The sequence below is a fragment of the Phyllostomus discolor genome, chromosome 13, assembly GCF_004126475.2.
Source record: "Phyllostomus discolor isolate MPI-MPIP mPhyDis1 chromosome 13, mPhyDis1.pri.v3, whole genome shotgun sequence".
Taxonomy (NCBI): Eukaryota; Metazoa; Chordata; class Mammalia; order Chiroptera; family Phyllostomidae; genus Phyllostomus; species Phyllostomus discolor.
The window spans coordinates 20,187,174-20,207,749 of record NC_040915.2 but is presented as its reverse complement, the minus strand read 5'-3'; the positions used below and the strand labels follow the sequence as shown (position 1 = coordinate 20,207,749).

Sequence of the window (20,576 nt, the reverse complement as noted above, 5' to 3'; positions counted from 1 at the left end):
ATCATAGTAGCCTGTGGATTTATCACCCCCACTAAATTAAGAGCTCCTTCTAGACAGGAGCTGGGCTTTATTCATTGCTGGGTCTCCCACAGCATCCAGCACAGGACGTCGCTGATGGAGGAGTCTGCGTAAATGTTCATGGGTGAACAGAAGAGTGGACGACTGGCAGTGAGTGACACACAGCAGGTGGTCAGTAAATGCATGCTGAATGAATGAATGGCAGTGGAGGTGAAATAAAGTGACAGACTGTGGTGAATTCCAGCCGTCCCTCTTCTTCAAAGACTTCTGACAGTCTCCCAGAGCTATCACATTTAAGGGGAAGAAGTGTCAGGATGTACATTCCGCTTAAGAGCATTGCCTTGACCTGCTAATTCCTAAGAGACTCCAGACTCTTCAAATTTAGTATATTGCATTTTGTTGTGGGTGAGAAGCCAGTTGGCCAGCCCCAAACTGAGAGGCCAATTTGGGAAGGCATGAGCAACAGGTGGCCAGTCATGTGTTGGGAAGGAGCCCCAAATATTACACATTCCCCAAAGAAGGAACAGGTGTCCTGGATTAGAAGAAAAAAATAGGAACATATTATCCCATTGGTGCCATTCCTTTTGTCACCAGCCCTCGAAGGACAGGAGCCAGCAAATGGCTAGATTCCTGAGCACCCAGATGGCATTTGTTTGTCTGACTGTTTTAGGGTACACTCACCATTGTGGTTTGTTGCCTGGAGCCCCAGGACTGGAGGACTGGCTGAGTGACAGCGGGTGGTTTAAGGCTGAACAGTCAGACTCGAGAGTGCAGGGCAGGGAAGATGGGCCTGGAGTCGGGAGCCCCGTGTTCCTCTTTCTGCTCCGCCCCAAAACCTCCTCCTTGTGGGTCCCAGGTTTTTCATTTGAATAACAACGAGCTGGGGTTTGGATGGTCTTGGACATTATCTTTATCTCTAAAATTCTATTTTTAGGGCCATTTTGTCGTTTGTGGGATAGGGATCTTAGATTCTTGTTTGCTGGCGTTCTTGGGTGTTCCCTGATGATTCCACTTGAGTTTAATCCTTCCACGTGAAATGCAGCGGCTCCCAGAGCCCAGTAGGGGGACTCTGAGTCTGCAGCTCGCTCCAGAACCTCAGGGTGTGTCTACTACAAAGCAGTGGGTGGGGACCCTTGCTTCGGGGAGTTAGCAGAGAGAGCATTTCCGGCCCTCTGTGAGTTGCGGCTGAAACCAGGAGCGGTTGTTTACACTGGGGCTCCGGCAGGAAGCACATGTTTCAGGTCACTGTAGGAAGTGGACGAGGTGGACACAGATGTCTGAGGTCATGAGATTAAGGAAAGAGGCATAGGAAAGGTAAAGGGTCAGGCACAAGTTCTCACAGGGGGTGGGGGGAAATCACGTGGGAAGAGAGGGTCAGATGAGATGGCCTCTCTGTGTCACAGGCATATCTGCTCTGAAATAAAGCTGAGCCACAAATGGCTTCAGCACTCCGCACATGGGAAAGCAGGTTAGTAAGATGTGAGGGCTGAGAATCGAAAGGGAGAAAGAGAATATAATTGAATATGAAAAAAAAAGAAGTTTGGGAGTTGGCTGACTATCATTTAAATTAAAGAGGGGAGGAATTGGTTGGTAGTTAGCAATAAACTTCGACAAATGAAGGTAAGGAAAGACGATTTGTTCATGAAGACTCCTACGAATTGCAGTCTGCTGACTTCTGCCTTTGGTTAATAGCTCTCCAGTGCGGCATTGACAGAAAGGGAACATCCAGGGTGAAGGGGAGGTTAGTCTCTTCTACGGGCTTTATCCTCGCTGCCTAATTCAGTGTCTGGCCCACGTGGGTTTAATGAAGAAACAGATGAATGACTGATTGGTTCCTGCATTTGTGTTTTAAAAAAAGAGTGATGTGTACCCAGAAGATGAGGTAACCATAACAGAAGAGTTAAAAGGATTTTTAAAAAATATTTGAATGCTTCTCTGTGGGGAGAGGGATGAATTAATTCACCATGTCTTGTAAAGGAGAACGAGGAACAAAGGAAAAAGTTTCGAGGAAAGAAAATTGAACGCCTGAAGTTTGAATGGGCTCACGCCGCAAGTGGGCTTCCCGCCCCTGGAAGTATTTAAGCGCGCGCTGGGTGTGCGAGCGCTCAGCTGGGGCCTTGTTGAAGAGTGTATCACGTGGTGCTTACACTCAGGGACGTTTACAATCCCTCCCAACCACGGGTACTTCATGTTTCCGTCCTAACAGGCTTCTCTGTATAAGAAAGATAATTATTTACCCCTATCTAGTGACCTTGACTAGAATATAAGTTCTATAAGCAGCAGGATTCATATCTATCTTATCTACAGATATACCTGCAGGGACAGCAGATCCTTAATTAACAGACACGGAGTGAAGGAACAAACAAAAGAAACGTGATATGCTGTTTTAGGCCAGTTGAATTCGCTAAGCTGGGCTCAGAGATTTGGACAAGTGGTAGAATCTGGACTCTGATTCAACAGCTACGATTTCAGACTGAGTGTCTACAAGAATATTCAGTAGCTTGGGGTGTGTTGCAGTGTGACTCGTGGACCACCTGTCCAAGGCAGCCTGGTAAAACGCAGATTCCTGAGTCTCCAGAGGTGCCCCTATAGCCAATTTCCTGAAGGTGGGCCCCAGGAATCTGTGACTTTGCACAAGCTCCCTAGATGACTTATCACTGTAAATTGGAGAGCTGCAGGGCTACATAGTGGTTAACACTCCAAATTTGTTCCCTTGGGATGCCATGGGATAAAGAAATCAATTTTACAAGACAGGACTCTTTAACTTCCTGTAAAAACTCAACACTTTTTTTGCTTGTCCGACTCCTGGTTCCATGAGTCACTGAAGACTGTCACCCACATTTCCAGGTTCTGCAGTTAAAACCGTCTGTAAAGGTTGTGGGTGTGAAGGATTAGCCATTTCTGCATCAGCTGAGTCGGAGATAGAGATCTCGTTCTCTGAAACTGTCCCTGCACCAGATCCTCAGGCCACTCGTGATCCCCAGCAGCGTCAGCATGCAGCCTTATCTGACTGGCTACAGCGCCTGTGACATTTGGGCCTTGCTTCATGTTTGGGAACCCACGCACCTCTCTGTTGGACGCTGCAATTCCATTTGCCAACTCTTCCATTTTTTTGCATTAGTGGATATTTCATGCCCAAACTGAAGCTGGTGCCATGGTCTCCCAGAATGCCTCTCTGGGGTTACACACAGAGCAGTGACTGAAGCTGGCCCACTGAGGGTTCTGTTTGGGCCACACAGTGTTTTCTTAAATATCTTTGAATGTAAATGCTCTGAGATCCTGCAGGTGGCCAGGGGACCCTCCTTACTGGCTGTCTCCTGGCCCTGCTCCCTCACTTCAGCAGTTTAAAGCAGGCGGTTGACTGTTCAATCCCTAATCCTCGTCGTCTTGTTCCCTTACAGCAGGTTTCTTCCCTGGATTTCTCTTGGCCATAGTAGGGTGAAATTTCTGAGTTCTGCCTTCTGCGGGCAGCACCACCTTTGTGCATAGACTTGCTAGGACTTTGGGATGGCTCCTTTAAAATCCCTGCCCAGATAAACAAGTGAGGTGTATCCATAGAGTGAAATATTATTCCACCATAAAAAGGAATGAAGCATTGAGACATGGTACAATATGGATGAACTTAGAAAACATCATGCAAAGTAAAAGACGCCAGATAAGAAAGGCCACGTATTATATGATTCCATAGATATGAAACACCCCAAATCGGTAAATGTATAGAAACAGGAAGCAAATTGGTGGTTGCCAGGTGTTAGGGTGAAAGCAATTGCATGATGGGTACGGGTTTCCTTTTGGGGAGAGGGAAATGTTTTTGGGACTAGCTAGTGGTGGTAGTTCACAGCACTGTGAATATACTAAATATCACTACACACTTTAAAATGGTTAATTTTATGTTTCATGAATTTTTCATAGGTATGTATGCATAGAAAAATAGTATATATAGGTTTCCACACTACCCGCGGTTTCAGACGCCCAGAGTGTCTGGACGCGTGCCTGGCAGATAAGAGTGGACCACTGCACGCGCAGAGCACTTAGAACGGTGCCTGCCTTTGGGTGGGCACGATGGAAGAGTTAGTTGTTTTTGTTGCTATTACTTTCCCTCCCCTACCGAGAATCTGCTTGCCAGGATCCAGTGTGGGGAAGGGGAAAGCAGTAAGGAAAGGCTGCTTTCCTGTGGTGGGTAGTGTTTCTTCTCCGACTCCCGGAGCTGGGGCCTGGGTGAGTGAGGGGCTTGCAGCAAGCTGTGCAGGTGGAGTCACTAAGCAGAAGCCTGACTTGGCTGCCAGCGTGCCCTTCTGGGAGGTTGGGCTTGTGCCCAGGGATGAGGGCACCTCGGGAGAAGTGGAGAAGACCAGCTTGCCTGCAGCTGACATGATCAAGAGCGCTTGAAGCTTAATGAAGAGGCTGAGGGGCAAACCTGCTTAGCTACGATGAAGCTGGTTACCATGGAGGATATGAAGTGGGGTGAGGAAAGGAGAATGGCGGCACCGAGTAACTCACCGGAAACAGTAATTGCTGAAAATACCCATTAGGACAGTCAGCGAAATGTATCGAGTGCTTAGTATGGTCAGGCACTCAGTATTTGTAGTATTCTTATTGTTATTATTATAACTAATATTTAGAGAGAGCCTATGCCAGCCCTTATGCTATATACTTTATAACAACAGTACTTAATTAAAAAACAATAATGTTAATTAACATGATAATGATAAAAATAATCTTGATAAATAATAACAGCATTTATGAGCACATATGCTAAGTGTTATTAATAATGGTGATACTATTAAAAAGCCAGCATTTATTAGTGCATGGTACCACGGGGAATCACCATTTCGGCATTCCTGGCTGTTGATCATGAGCTCAGACCGGCAGGGCTGGTGGGGCCGGGCCCTGTGCTAAGCCTCCACTGTGCATTCACTCCTTAAACCCTCCCAGCAGTTCAGTGACACGGGGCCTGGGATCGCTCCTGTTCTCAGATGGGCAAATTGGGGTTCAGGGGGCTGAGATGCCTGGCCGCCCTGTCCCTCGCTCTGTCCCTTGCTCTGTCCCTGCCCTGCCTGGGTGTGGGTGTATGACTGAAATCAGGCTTCTTGGAGTCTCTCTGGTGTGTCTCTGTTGAAGCTTGCAGGGAACGCTGCCCCTCTGCACCCACTGTGGCTGGGGCTGGCCAAGCCGTTCGTCCCCCCACATGGAGGCAGCCAGTCTGGGGCAGGAGAGCGTGAGGCCACACACAAAAAGCAACAGGGAGAGCCACCACCTGCTGACCCCATGGGCCTCTCGACCCAGCTGTGCCGCTGCTTTGGGCTTCTCGGTTCTGTGAGCTGTTTAGTCCTCTGTTTCCTAATATTGTTTGCGTTGGGTTTCTGCCACCTAAAAAGTCCAGACTAATAAAACATCTCATTGAGCCAAAACGCCAGTATCTGACAGGTTCTTGACTTGCCCAGCAGGCAATTTCGTTTCCCAGAAAAGAGAGGAAGCAACCAGGGAAATTGCTACTCTGGGCCTAATTTCGATCAACATGGACAAACTGGCTGGTGAAGTGGATGTGACACGTAGCTGGTAAGAAAACGGTCACATCGTCCTGAGTCAGGGGCAGCTCGGGAGGGGCGAGTTGGACACAGACTTTAAAATACAAACCTAAAACTACCGTGCTATAATATTATAGGATTCAAGATGTTTGGTAACCCTAAAAATAAAAAATGCAGCTCATTAAAGATTAAAATATACCCTGTCTAAAATGAAATATGCTTAATTAGTAGAGTCAGACTTTAGGAAATACCACTTTAGCATAGTAGCAGGATATATTTGAAGAATCTTAAATTATAGCAGGATGGGAAAACATAAGATTTAAAGTTTTTAAGCATAACTCCTACAACCTAAGCTGTCAGTAGAGAGATCCAATTCAAAGTAACAATGCTAAATTAGTAAATTATTGCAACCAATATTACGCTAGTGCCTTTTAAAGTGTGGTGGGACGCATAGGTTACGACTGAGGGCCGGCACCTCACGATCCCTAACAATGGGCGACACCACTCCTGAATGCCTGCAGCTCCGTGAGCCTCCTCTGTTGTGCTTGTCAGAGGACGATGAGGCCCCAGCAAAACACCGATCCGACTGTGCCGGAGAGACACACCTCCTGGTGCCAGGACCTTGCACTATCTGAACTGTTAAAAAAACATGCGGTCTGAAACAGACTCAGTTATGCAAGAGCAGGGTTTGGTGTACTTATCAAAGAAGGCTTTCAGAGCACTGTTTGGGGTTCGCATTAACACAGAACTAAGGCCCTTCACTTAATTTTGGGCTGTAGACACCCAAAAATTGGATGAAAGCTAGGACCCTCTGCTTAAAGAAACACGCCTACATGCAAACTTTGGCAAGTTATTTCAGGGGATTCATCGAGTTCAGAAGGCCAACTGTGAAACAGGTTAAGGATTTTAATAATAAATAAAAGAAAACTGACTTAAACAAACCCTAGCAAAATAGGCTAGCTCACCTTGGCCCAGGGACATAAACCTCTCTAAACTTTCTTATTCTCTAAAATGCAGATACTGCTGTTTGGTTCACACAGTTGAGATGATAAAATGGGATATTGCATTTAAAACTTAGTGTGGCACATAGTAAGTGCTCAGCAAATATCAGCTGATGGCATTTTACCTATTATTATTCTTAGCAGGGCCTATAATTTGTTATAACACTTCCCTTGGCAGAGCACAGTTTGCCCCTGGATTTCATGAAAGACTTTCTGGCTGGTGTGATGAATTAACTACACAAATGATAAAAGGGACCTGTTTAAATGGGCAGCTGACCACCTGTTTCCAGTGTCACTCTTTTCTCCGGTCCCTGGAACAGGGGCATTTAGTGTGGACAGGAGGAGAGAAAAAAATTCTACCTCCCCTTTCTCCTGTGTATAGGCACATTTAGAGGAGGAGCAAAGTCTCTCATGAACCACGTTTTGGGTTTAGAGAAACTGCCACTGGCCCAGCCACTGTAACCTTTGTGACTCTGTGTAAGCGTTGCCCGGAACCTGCAGCATTCGGCTGTTATTTTGCTGCACTAAATTAGGGACTTAATTCCCTGGTCAAGCCCAGATGAAGGGTTTGGACAACAAACAGATTAGAAATTTGGCATCTTTACAAAAGACGGAATGCACAACAGAATTTAAATAAGGGGAAACTTGCTCTGGTCTCCTGGGGCCTTGGAGGTGCTCACCCAGACAGATGTCAGACTTTTCCCAACCAGAGCCCTTCAGAAAGCCATCCCACATCAAGCAGAGCACAACAAAGTGGCCAAGAGAACCTCCCGGGGCCCAGTTGCCAGCGCCGTGCATTCAGTGTCTGGCTGTAGAACCGACAAGGCTGGGCTTATGCGCCCTGCAGACTTCCTCGCACGGCCTCTCCCGTGTCAGCACTCTCACAGTCATCTCCCCAAGTATTCACAAGGACTCTGAGTGTGCTTGTTCTCGGAGCACTGGGTGTGTGGGCCTGCCTCAGTTTCTCCGCTATGCAACGCTCCCGCCCACCGTGGGCCTTTGCACCTGCTATTCTCTCTGTCTCTACAATCTTCCTTCCCCTCTTCACCATCCCACCTCCTACTCACTTTCAAGATCTTGACTGGATCAGGAGCCTTAAAACACGCTCCACTGTTCCCAGATTCCCCCTTCACAGCACTTGTCACAGCTTGTCACTGAACATTTGCACTGTTGTTTGAGTCAAGTCTGTCTCCCCTTCCTGACAGTACATTTCACCCTGGAAGCAAGTACACCTGCCTCGTTCACCCCTGAGCACCCAGCACGTCACGGAGAGCCTGTCACACGGCAGGGCCTCAGTATGAATGAAAGACTGTAATTATCCTCATTTTACAGGTGAAGGAAGAGACCCAGAGAAAGAAGTTACTTCTTAAGGTCACAGGCTATTAGCAAAAGTTCTGACCCTTGAACCCAAGAATCCTGGCTTTAAGCCAGTTTGCACCACTCCTGTGCTGCCTAGGAGGACAGTTTTCTTGCCATTTCTGGGGCATATCATTTCCAGTCCTGGGGCCCCACCGAGAGAGAGTGTCCATGCCAATCACAGGCCCAGCTCTCAGGAGCAGCAGAACCTGCCCTCCCCCCTCCCCCGCCTGTGGCTGACACCCCTCCTCCAAACACCCACAGCCCAAGTAGCACGACTTGAGCATTGGACAGCCTCGCCCCCCTCATCCCAGGACCACTCAGCATCTCTCAAGTCAGGTCCTTGAAGGCCCTGCAATTACTCCCACTCTCCCCAGACCCAGGAAGGTAGGGATGGGGATAATTAAGGGGGAGGGTGACAGGCCTTTTTCCTCACCAAGAATATCTCCTGCCTCCTGGAGGCATTATGCCCGAGGCTTTGTGATCTCTCTCATGATCACAAAGCTGTTCACTGCACCACTTAACTCTTTCAGCATTCCGCGAAGCTCTGGTCAGAAGCAGGGCCTGGAAAGCGCTGATTCCTGAAGCCGGGAGCCCCAGGAGTGCAGGGAGCTCGCCTGACTTGCTCACTGCTGCAGTGCTGGGCGCTCAGGCGGTGCTCAATAGATATTTGTTCCATGAATGAACTAAGAGGTTACCACGGGTCAGGAATTTAGCAGACCTCTCTATGCAGGGACTGTTAAAAGCTGACTTGACAGGCTAGGAAGCCTAGGTTCGGAGAGTTAAGAGACTTGCTGAAGGTCAAGACTTAGGAAGCAGTGGAGCTGGGGTTGAAAGTACCAAATGGGGAAAGATTAGGATTGGAAATTCAGGCAGGAAGGTAAGGATGTTAATTACTCCGCAGATGTAGATGGGGAGGCAGTCTCAACCCTAGGAAACACGTTCCCCAGGGAAGGGGGGAGAGGCATACCACGCAACAAATTTTCAAGCCAAGTGCAAAGTCCAGATTCCCAAGGTGGTCAGGGTCCATAAAGATATCATGCTGTTTGCAGAGACTCAGATGGGCTTCCTAGCATGTAGCACAGGGTCCTGCAGCAGAAACCATTCAGGGACCCAGGCACTGAGGGATCGATGCTCACGGGAAGGGGGAGGTCTAGCCCTTGCAGGGACCCGAGAGAGCAGCCAAGACCTGGGTCCCAGGAGGCGAGATGCAGAGACCCCTGGAGGGGGAGTTATAAGGCCAATCTGGCTCTGCCCCTAGGTGCTCTGGTTCTCACACAGCTCTCTTCCTCCCTTGGGGCCTCACTTTCCCTTTTAAATAATGGGGGTTGTTACCTTACAGTCTCAAGTGACCTCTCAGATCCTCCCACCTCTAACACCTGTGTGACTATACATACAAGTGCTGGTAAACTGTAGAGTCACAGCGTCTTAGGGATGGACACCTAGCCCAATTCAACACAGGAATTTCTGCTCCAGCCTTTGAGCAGATGGTAAGAGATTCTGTTGAATAGCTCCAGGCCTGCAGTTCGTAACAGGACAATTTTGCCTCTGGGGGACACTTAGCAATATCTGAGAGGTTTTTGGTTCTCACAGTGGGAAGGGGGTACGTTATTGGCATCTCATCGGTAGAGGCCAGGGGTACTACAAAATGCCCTGCAATGCACAGGACAATTCCCACACCAAAGAATTATCTGGCCCAAAATGTCAACCGTGCCATGGTTAGAAACCTTGCCCTAGGCAAAGGGACTCATTCCATCTTGCAGGAACTCCTGGACCTGAGTGCTTGCGGCTACAAGCAGCTTGGTAGGAAGACACACTCTGTGCGATCGCCTGCCCGGCCTTAGGTCTGCACTGTAGGGAAACGGGAAAGAGGGGCCCTCACCCCTCCCCAAGGCAGCTACTCGCACATCTGGAGATGGCTGATCATAGCGGTTCAGCCAACAATGAACACCTGAGGAGCTTGTGGGGCCACTGTCAGGGCTGAGGGGCCCACGTCAGGAGCAAGGACTCTGGGGGAGCGGCCAAGACTCTAATGCAAGCTGGAGGGGACCAGGTGTGAACAAAGGGGTGTGGGGAGTCAGGAAGGAGGGAGTGTGTTAGGTTGTGGTGAGGTCGGGGGCACCTGGGGGTTTATGAAGTACGTAGTGACTAAACTGGGTCTAGAATGGAAGGGTTCTCAAAGGGGGCAGGGGAAGACAACTGTTCTATTGAAGACAAGGCATGCAAGCAAAACCCAGAGGCATGCGGGCTGTGAGTTCATTGAGAGGCTGAACACCAGGCCAGCCACAGAGACAGGCCTGGTGCACCCCTGCCCACCTACCTCTGCACCCCAGCCACACTGGCTCCCCTAGGGCTCCAACACTCGCCATTTCTTTACCCACCTCAGAGCTTGGCGCATTCTGTCCCCACGGGTTGATGCACCCCATTCCTCCCCTCTTTGGCCAGTTAACACCCACTCACCCTTCAGATCCCAGGTCCCAGCTCTTCCTCTGGGAGCCTTTCCTGACGCCCCTCCTCACCCCCGTGCTGTGCTCTCATTGTCCCGTACTTCTCCCCTTCATAACACTTTTCCAGGGTGACACTAACTTGTGTGATGATGGACTGTGACTCACCCCCACTGGACTGCAGGGCAGCGGGTGCAGGGGTGGGTAAGGAGGGGCCCCGCAGACCTTCGGACAGGGCTGGGCGAATAACACTGTGATGTCCCCCGGTGATGGACTGGGCAGAGGATGGAGGACTGAACGGAGCCTGGAGACTCATTAGGAGACTGTAGCAAGAATCTTGGAGCCAGAGGGCTGGGCGCTGGGAAGGGGTGGAGGGAAAGCAGCCCAAATTTACTTCCAAGAGACTGCTGTTCTTCTCCCATTCCTTTCTGTGCCTCCTGAGAGTCCACGGAAAGAGCAGGCAGCGGCCTGGTGTGAGATACCCAGGGGTGTGAGGAGAAGGGAGGGGAGATGCTGCAGATGCTCTGCAGCCCAGGCGTCCCTCGGAGGTCTTCTGACCCCTTGGCCTTGTTCAGCGCAACCTCCCACCCCCGGGCAGGGCCGGCAGAGCCCGCTCAGAGCGCTGCCAGGGAAGCAGGCCAGCCCAGCAGCTGGTGGAGGCGCGCAGCGATGGAAGGCAGATTACATGTCACTTCACATTAGCCACACCGGCACCTTTCCCCAGCCACCCAGAGAGGGGCGAGTTAATCGCAAATTTGAGGATAAGCCAAAAGCAAAGGTAACACTGAAATAAAAGGAGATTGTATCTCCTTTCCAGTCACGTGCGTGCGGAATGCCTTACAGAGTGTCGGGTTTGCTTACCCGTGAGGTACATCTCCTCCCCTTCAGTGAACATTTGGTGGCAGCGTACGCATCTGGCACAGGTTGGGTGGTAGTGCTTCCCTCCTGCCTACGGAAGTAAAGAGGAGAAATAGGAGGTCAGACCTGGGGCCATTGCCCGCTGGGGCAGGTTGGGTTTGAACATTTCCTGGGCACATTAGTGTGGTGTCTTCATGGCTCTGCGGTTGGATGGGAGTCTGCCCAGGGGAGTCCAGCACTATCTAAAAGTCTACCCCGGAAACTTGGTAATTCCACCCCATGGGTCCCTTATGGCAGTGCAGGGGACTTCGCTGGATGCCTGCAGCACTGTTCTGGCTGCAGAAAGGCCCTTGGGAGGCCACTGGTCCCACCTCCTTTCCAGATAAGGGATGTCCTTGCTTTGAGGACATCCCAGCACGGGCCCCTTATTGGGGCCCATACCACTAGTGGGACAGCAGATGACTTTGAAGAGCACATGAACCCAGGATCTAATAACATTGGATCAATGAAAAAAAAACACCTCTTTTTTTTTCCCCAAGGAGAAAGTACCAGTTTGGTGCAGTATGCCTTTAACATCTATCCCAACCTTACTAATGTACCTTTTTAAAAATGAGAACAGGTGTGAGACTTGGAGCCTCCACAGCAATAGAATCTAGCTAGAACTATATTAGTTTTTTTGGTTATAAGCAATATGGTAAGCGATCCTGGTTTTCCTGTTATGCTATATAAGTTCAAGTTTTCTTACATTTAAGGAGCCAACTTAAAGACAAGTTGAAGTATTCGTTAAGCAAGAGTACCTGGGGTCCACAGGCATGACATACATGGTGAGAGTGGCATGAGAAGGACAGACTTGGAGCACGCAGTGGACAAATAAAGGGACCTGCAGAGTCAGGGCCCGCTGGGAGTCTCTGACCCGCAGGCCGCTCCTGTGATTGCTGCGCCTGGGTGCCTCCACCCCCCCGCCCCCCGCTCTGTGCACCCCGGGCTGGCCTCTCTTCCCTATTCCCACTTTCCTTCTCTGCTCTCATTTAAAGCAAAAATGAAAATGCCTTGCAGGTGCAGGTTCTCCTATAGGAGAAGGAATAGCTTCGGAGAAGGCTGTGACCTGAGGTGTCCCTGAAGCCAGTAGCAGTGTTGGAGCTGGACTCCAAGTCGCCAGCCCAGTCGTCAGCCCAGCCCTCGCTTCTAGCAGAAGGTTGTGACACTGCCGTCCCAGCCAAGAGGGCTGGGTGGGCCTGGGGCCTTTCAGGGGCAGCTCCAGGATTTCCACAGGGGAGGGGCGTGGTACCGTGGTTGGGTTACAAGGTGGGGCTTGTTTTGAAGGTATGTTTTGCATGTTGGTGCAAGGGTTTTTTTGGGGGGGGAAATTGATGGATATTGGGGGAGGTTGTTAAGTCGCCTCCCTAACACCCAAGCTATCACTTGGTCTGATGCTAATGAGTTATTCCAATTAAAAAATTATAATTGCGTAATACTGAATTGAAGGCCTATTTCCAAACCTTTTTTTTGGAGGTGGGGGGTGCTTGGGCATAGGCTTGCCTATTCTGGAAATACTTGGTTTAGTCTAAATACTTAGCAAGAATGTGAAAAGGGCAGATTTTTTTAAAAAAGAAAAAAGACCCCCCAGTATTCCTTGTTTTAGTTTGGGTGGTTTGTGTGGCCCCGGCAATGGGAGAGTATCTCTGTCATCATCACAGCAGGCCGCGTGCAGACTCTGGAGGGAGCCTGCCGCTCCCCGCAGCTGGGATGTCGCGGCACTGGCTGCCCCGCACCACGACACGGGGAATTGGCCTAATTGGTGGCCTCTTCCCACTTTCCGTCTCTTTTTCACTTGAATAATAGACCTGTTTCTCCAGGGTGGCAAGAGCACATTGGCAAAGCTGCAGCTTGGCATCTTCCTAAATGTCATGCCCCGCCACCCAGCCCCCAGGAAGGAGGCTTTGCGCCCATCTGAGCACCCTGGCTGTGGGTGGTGTGGAAACAACTTGAAGTGGGGGGAGGGGCAGCTGTGGGGTGGGTCTGGGGGGCTGCCAGAGCAGCTGGCTCCAGCACAGGGAGACCAAGTTGGTGAGACAAAACGAGATCTTCTGTCTGTTAACAAACGGAAGTCATGAACACAGTGAAGAAACAGGGTGAAGATCTAGCACCTGAAAAATGGGGCCATGTCAGAGAGGATGCCGAACCACCCTCAAAGTCAGGAAAAGCAGCACAGGGGCACAGGTGTGTGGTTCTCCTTGGCGAGGGCACAGACTAGGCGGGAAGGAGTGGGACAGGCGCTCAGCGCACGCAGCTCTGTCACTGAGGAAGGGATTGTGGGGGTGGCCTGGGGAGGGCATGGGAAGGGGAAACGGAATTTAATTAAGTGCCTATTGTGTACCCCGCAATGCGCTGGGCCCTGTAGTGGGCAACTGTTGTTTTATTCCTGGCCAACATCCTTCCTCCTTCCAGAAATAGCAGCAGGCCTTTCCTGGATGGGACTTCCCATTCCCCATGTCAGCCCCTGGGGTTAAGTGGGGCTGGCCCCACCAGTAAGTTTATTCCAACTCTGGTCCCAGATGCTGGTTCAGGGATGAGCCTGGGATTGTCTAGTGAGAGTCAGCCCCAGGGTGTTTGTCGAGCTATTAGGAAAGAGAAGCTCTCCGTCCACTGGGGATGCTGGCTAACGAGAAGGAGGTAAGCCTGGAGTGACTGACTAGTGTTTCAGCTTCCCCATCATGAAGGAGAGCCTTCCTGAGAATAAAGCCAACAGGGAAGAAAGTGGAGCCAAGATGGGGAGGTAGTCCAAATGCATTTGTTTGAGCCCTGGATCCTGCTGTGCCTGAAGGAAGAACTACTCCTGGGCTCTTTATTATGGGAGCTGATAAATTTTCTTTTTCGCCTGAGTCATTTGAGTATATTTCTGCACTTGCAACCAAAAAAAAGTCCTGACTATCTATAAAGGAAAAACACACTTGTGTGTGTCTCCTTTACTCTCACACTACTACCACACTTGTAGATGTGTGAGGTATTTTTTCCCTCCATAGAGCAATTCTTTGTGACATCAGCCAGGTGTCCTACAATTAAACTCAATTCTAAACTCTATCTACCTGGAGAGGGAATCAGACCCCACAGGTTAAGGGCTCAGTCCCACAAACCTGACCCCCCACCCTGACACACAGTTCTGACACCATTCTCAAGTCCTAGGTCATCCCCTGTGCTTTTGACTATAAATAGGGGTGCTCACAAGCCGACTTGGGTTTCATAATTTGCTGGTATGGCTCACAGAACCCATGGGTATGTTCACCAATCTATTATAGAAGGACAGGATAAAGGGTGCAGGTGAACATCCAGATGGAAGAGATACATGGGGCAAGGTCTGTGAAAGAGCTTCCGTGCCCTCTGTGGGCCCCACTCCCCCGGCACTCCCACGTGCTCACTGCCCTGGGCGCTCTGGGCCCTGTCCTTGGGGGACACTGGAGGCTTCATTGCTTAGGCAAGGCCACTGAGTTAGGGACGATTAACTCCATCTCCAGACCCTCTCCCCTTCTGGGAGGAGGTGGGGGTGGGGCTGAGAGTTCCAAGCGTCAAATCACGGCTTCGTCTTTCTGGTGGCTGGACCCCATCTGGAGACCAGTCAGGGGCCCTCCATCTGGGGGCCCACCAAGAGTCACCTCATTGGAACAAAGGCCCTCCTATCTCCCAGGGAATTACAAAGGGTTTAGGAGCTCGGTGTCAGGAATCAAAGACCAAATATTAGAACAAAAGCTGCTTCTAGTGCTCTTATCGCTTAGGAAATTACAAGGGTTTCAGGTGTTCTGTGCCAGGAACCAGAAGCAGATATACATGCATTTTCTGCTGTTTCACACGAACATATACATTATGTTCATGTGAAATAAAAAACATATATATATATATATTGCCATGAAGAGTTACATAACCATAGTATTCTCCATCGATGAATAAAGGCTCTAAGACTCAGAGAGAGAATGACTTGCTTAAGGTTTCACGGCTACACGTGGTGAAATTGGGATCTAAGTCTGTGTCACTCCAACGATGTATTTTTCATGACACAACGTCACTTCACAGACCCCGAGAGGCTGAGAGCTGGGGGCTGTGGTGTGGGACACAGGGGCCTGGGGGTGCCAGATTTTGCTCTCTCTCTACCAGAAACACTGCCTATGACCTTGGAAAAGCATCACACGTATCGGGGCTCACTTTTCTCATCTGTAAAATGAAGAGGGTGAACTGTTGATTGCTAAAAGTCTCTTCTAGCTCCAAGAAAAAAAAAATCAATATGTCCAAGGTGCTAATGGAGCCCAGACAAGTGGAATCAATGGAAACGCAGTCACAGCCGCTTCCTGAGAAGAGGCGGCTGCCATGGCGCTGGAAGACAGCAACAGGCAGGGAAGGGGCCACCGCTGACAGTTTCAGAGCAGCCTGGAAGTGCTGGGACGAACGCCCATGTGTGGCCTTGTGTGTAATCAAAGTTTCCTTCCTCCTTGAAAGGAAAGTCTGCTTTGATGGTCTCCCATCCCACTGACCCTTGACCCCACTACCATCTGGACACCTCTCCTCCACCACCCCGCACACCCAGCACATGGTCCTCCCACAGGCAGCTTTCCCCACAGCCACAGCTTTTCTCAGCCGGCACAGCCCTTCACTGCTCTGTAGAATCTGACCACCATGCGGAGTGACCTTGAGTGGCCTCTCACTGCCCCTGCCCAGTTCTCCACCCCCAACCCCTGACCACCCTCCCTCTTTGTCCGGTAACTCCTCAGTCTCCTTCTGCCACCTGTAAGCCGCTAACTCCCATGGCTGCCTTCAGCCCCTCCCTCTCTCTCCAAAATCCTGATGACTCCCATGGTGCAAATCCAAGCCTTTTTTGATTGGTCCCTCCTGACCTGAACTTTGTCTCTGAGCTCTGATCCACATTTCTGACTGCCCTCTTGAAACCCTCCTGGAATTTTGATCACAACTGGTCCCAAAGGAACTCACTGTGTTTCTGCCCAGACCAGCTTCTTTCCCTGCCGCTCCCCCGGTTCTGCAGAGGGCAAACCACACTTCCTCTCATCCAGGCTTGACACTTCGGTGCAACCATTGGCTTCTTCTCTTTCCATCTTTATGTCTACCAATTGCCTCACAGTTGCAGAGTTACTAGAATTCAACTTCTGTCACCGTGGAGGCAGGGTGGTTGGCCTTTCCACCGTCACTGTACCTCCTGAGTCCTTCCTGTGAGGCCATGGCCTCCCCACTGGTCTCCCACATCCAGTTTCTTTCCTTTAGATTTAGCACGTGTCCATCCTCTCCAAGGTGCAGCTCTAAGTAGGTCACTTCTGCTAGGTCTTTTCACAGACCCCTGTGGCCAAGTGATTTGTGCACAAACTCCCCACCCCGGTACTGAGCCCTCAGAAACCTGTGCTCCTGTTTCATGGCTTATCTTCCATGTTGCACTCCTGTGCCTCTTGGAAATGCTCAATATCAGCTCTGTGCATTTGTTTATTGTATGCTCTCTGACTCCCTACAGTTTTTAAAAAACATAATCTTACCATGTTGCTCCTTGGGTTAAAACTCTCCCAGTGGCTTTCCATAGCACACTGTCCTTTCCCCCTGTTCCCTGAATGGGCCAAGCTCATCCTCTGTCTAGTTTTGCACTTGGTGGCATCCTCATCCTTGGGGCTCAGCTCCAATACATCTCTTCAGAGAGTCCTGTCCTGGTCATGCGTCTTACTGAGCCCAGATGGGGCTGTAGAGTCCTCCCTCACACAATGCTGACTCCACATAACCACAGCCAGCTGGCCACATCTGTCAGAATGCTCGCAAGGGCTGACCCAGTGTGCTGTCCCCCAGCCACTGTCAGATGAGAAAACTGAGGCCTAAAAAAGCAAAGATGTTCACCCACAACCCGAGCATGAGTCAGCAGTTGGGTGAATATTAGAACCCAACTGTTCCTGCTATTAGGCTATTGTTTTTCCTTTACACCAAATTCTTTCCTGTTTCTAATTCATTAAGGTAGGTGGTCCGAAAGCACAGATGACTCCTGGGCCCACAGGTGTGGGGAGGAAGGCCAGGAAGGCCAGTGGACAGGGAGCTCAGACAGGGGCTCAGCAAGGGTGATGCAGGTTGTCTCTCACTGGCAGAGCAAGCTGTGCATTGGAGGCAGAAGAGAGCTGTTGCCATGGTGATGGACCAGCCAGAGAAGGGCTTAGGGAGCAGGCTGCGAGACAAACTGGTTCTTAAATCAGCACATTTACCAAGTGCTTAAAAAAAAATGCTCCCATCCTCTAGCACAGTTGGGAAGAAAATTATAATTTTCACTCCATAGTAATCTACCTGCGTCTCATAGATTACTCATATTCTCATCACAGTCTTTTTGAACTAGGAATAATTTTGTCCAGCTTCTCATTTTGGGGATGCCCGCAGAGGTAAAGTTATATGCTGAAGGTCAAGTAGCAAGCTAACCCGGGGCAGAGGAAGTGGCGGAGGGGGGAGAAGGGAGTGGAGTGACTTTCCTCATCCTCAGTGATGATTTTCTCGGAGCCACAGGCCATCCCGCTCAGACATCTGCACGGTTACTTGTACCCACTCACCTCTAAGACCCTGCCGCTGATGTATCGGTCACACGTCTCGCATTTAATGCCAAACTGGGAGTGGTAGTCGGACTCGCAGTATGGAACGCCATCCCTGCAAGAGGAAATCCACACAAGAAGAGGAAGTTGGGGGGCCTGGGGGTGATGTGGAGATTCCAAGGCCTGTACCTGAGGGGGACTGGGCCAAGATTAGAAGCACTGGAGAGCTCACTGAGAGTGCGAACTCCCCAGACAGCCCTCAGATCTATGGAATCAGATAACCATGGGGACCCAAGAAGTTGCATTTTGACGACTCCCCTGAGCGTGCCTGGGAACCACTGGTCTGCTGCTGGCCAGGCGTTCCTCTTTCACTCTCCTTCCTCCCCCTCGCCATCCATTCTCCTGACCCATTCTCTTCCCTTGGCCCCAAAGGGCTCTTCTAAAAAGTTATTTAAAAATGTATTAAGAATTATTTTATTTACCATAGATAATATTCATATTTGCCTTTGGTACATTACAAAGGCATAAAAGAAAAAGTCTTGATTCCCCCTACCAGCCCCTCCCAGTTTCTCTTCCAGGAAAACCAGGAGGTAATCAATATGATCAATATTTTGCATGTCCTTAAGGGCTCTTCTAATCAAGGATTTCACCTGTGATGAAAGAACCATGTGACTGCGCTCCTGGGTCAGTAGGTAACGGGAACCTCTCCCACCCACCTCCTCTGCACTCCGTTTTTGCCCTGTGCTTATAACTTGTCAGGCTGTAACAAGACTGTTGTTAATTATTCTTATACTACCCCCCCACCCCACGACTAATAGCCACTGACGTGTATCGCTTGGTGTGTGGCGGGCCCTCTGATGGTGTTTTACAGAGGTTATTGCATGTGATCCTTAAGGCAGCCCTGTGAGGTCGGAATGGTCAGTCCCTCCATCGTGCGGAGGAGAAGAGCCAACTCGTTGGGCCTAGAGCTGGATTCATACCCAGGTGGTCTGGTTTCTCGGCCGGCTTTTCATGAGGATCAAAGGACACGACTCCAGTGTGTCCTAGGGCTCAGCTCAATGCCGGCCTGTAGCGAACACTCGGCAAATGGCAAAGGAACCCCCGTGGTGGTGACAGAAAGGGGTCTTCAAGGAGGACATGTGGGGCTCAGCTCTCAAAGGCCAACATGGAGGTGGTTGGGCACATCCGGGTGCTCAGTTCAGCTCCGGGCCCTCCCTGGCTCCAAGGGCTGGACCTGCTGACATCTCTGAAGCGCTATGAGAAGAGAGGGACATTCTCCCACTTTGGGTGTAACAGTACTGGCTCACACACAGAAACACCTAAGGGACAAACGTGCCATTGTTCCATCTCCAAGTTGTTGCGCTGTCAGGGTGGCTGGGAGCCCGCCCTGGCCAGCAGGGCAGTTGGGGTTTTCCTGAAAGGGAGGCAGCAGGGAGGACCGATGCCCAGCAAGGCCTGGAGGTGAGGCTGTTGTTTGCAGGTTGTGAGACAAACCTCCCTTGTCCCCTCCAGTCCTTCTACCCTCTGTGGGCATGGGAGGTGACCCTGCAGGGGGATAAAGTCATTCATCAGGAGGTAGCAACAAAGAGCCAGCCAACTTTGGGTGTAAATGCCAGCACCACCTCATTTGGATTGGTAAAGCCTTAGGGAATTTGAAATATACATAATTCTAAAAAGAAGCAGCAAATAAAAATAATATTACTAGGTGCTTATTAGGTATGAAGCACAGATCTCTGACCCTTTGCACAACACTACCCTATGAGGTAGGTCATGTTCTTATCTCCATTTTTTATAAATGAGGAAACTGAGACTCAGATTAAGTGTCCGGCTGAGGTCATGCAGCCTGGGCTTTGAACCTGGGCAGCAATGCCAGAGTCAGTCTCTCTAACTCCCTGCCGCTCTGCTGGGATGGATGAAGGGTCCCAAGCTCGGCTGCAGAGGCCCGAGGTGTGGTGGGCAGTCAGGCTGGGCCCCCTTGAGAGGAGCTCTGAGCAAACCCTTACTCCCCCAGAGAATTCTGACTTAGGCTCCAGGACTCAGGGACGACTGGCTGACGACTCACTAAGGGCATTCCTTACTTGGCAAGCACAGAGGGGAATGCTAAAATCTTACTAACATGGCATTCAATATGGTCTCAGCGATGCCACCTCAGTTCACCTCTGCAGCCTTGGACCTGCTGCACCTGAGCACTCGCCTGAGCTCCAGCAAACAGGATGGATGTGTCCCCCACCTCCCTACCCTTGCCTGGGCTGGCCTTCCTGCCTACAAGCTTTTCGTTCTTTCACATTTTATCCCCCTTTCCAAGGTCAGGTCAGACACCACCATCTTTCATGAAGCTCTCACAGATTCTCGATTCCACTTCCTGCTAGTTAGAAGTGATCCCTCCTTTCCCTGAACATTCCCAGCCCTTCCCTTGGAGCTCTGACACAGACCAGTGCTGTCTGGCCAGCATCCGTCTCCCCTTCTGCTGGTAGCAGTGCCTCACCAACCCTCTTCACTTGCAGTTGTTGGGGCCACAGAGGGGCTGCTCTCTGGCTCTCGGGGTCACATCCTCCGGGACAGTGATTGGTCAGAAATGGGAGTGTGACCCAAGGGTGGCCAAGTAAGAGGCAGCTGTGGGACTTTTGCTGGAGCTCTTGTGAAAGAGGGCTCTCTGTGCTGGGCTAGCGAAACTGATAGAAAGAAAGTTTAGAGTTGCTGCTGGTCATCTTACCACTTGGGGAGGGCCTGCTTGAGAATAAATTCAACACAGAGGAAAGCGGAGAAGAGAGAGAGACACACACAGAGAGAGAGACAGACAGACACAGAGAGAGAGAGAGACAACGA

General features: G+C 50.4%; 1 protein-coding gene across 8 annotated transcripts in view; it reads right to left on the bottom strand.

The window, feature by feature from the left end:
* ABLIM3 (actin binding LIM protein family member 3) overlaps window positions 1-20,576 on the bottom strand; it is a 101,695-nt gene that overhangs the window by 26,009 nt on the left and 55,110 nt on the right. For all 8 annotated transcript variants that reach the window (XM_028527868.2, XM_036014372.1, XM_028527870.2 and 5 more), the window contains 2 exons: window positions 17,772-17,865; window positions 11,209-11,296 (listed from right to left, as the gene is read on the bottom strand). In XM_028527868.2, coding sequence (XP_028383669.1) covers window positions 11,209-11,296; window positions 17,772-17,865 — 182 coding nt within the window. The remainder of the gene's footprint in view (window positions 1-11,208; window positions 11,297-17,771; window positions 17,866-20,576) is intronic.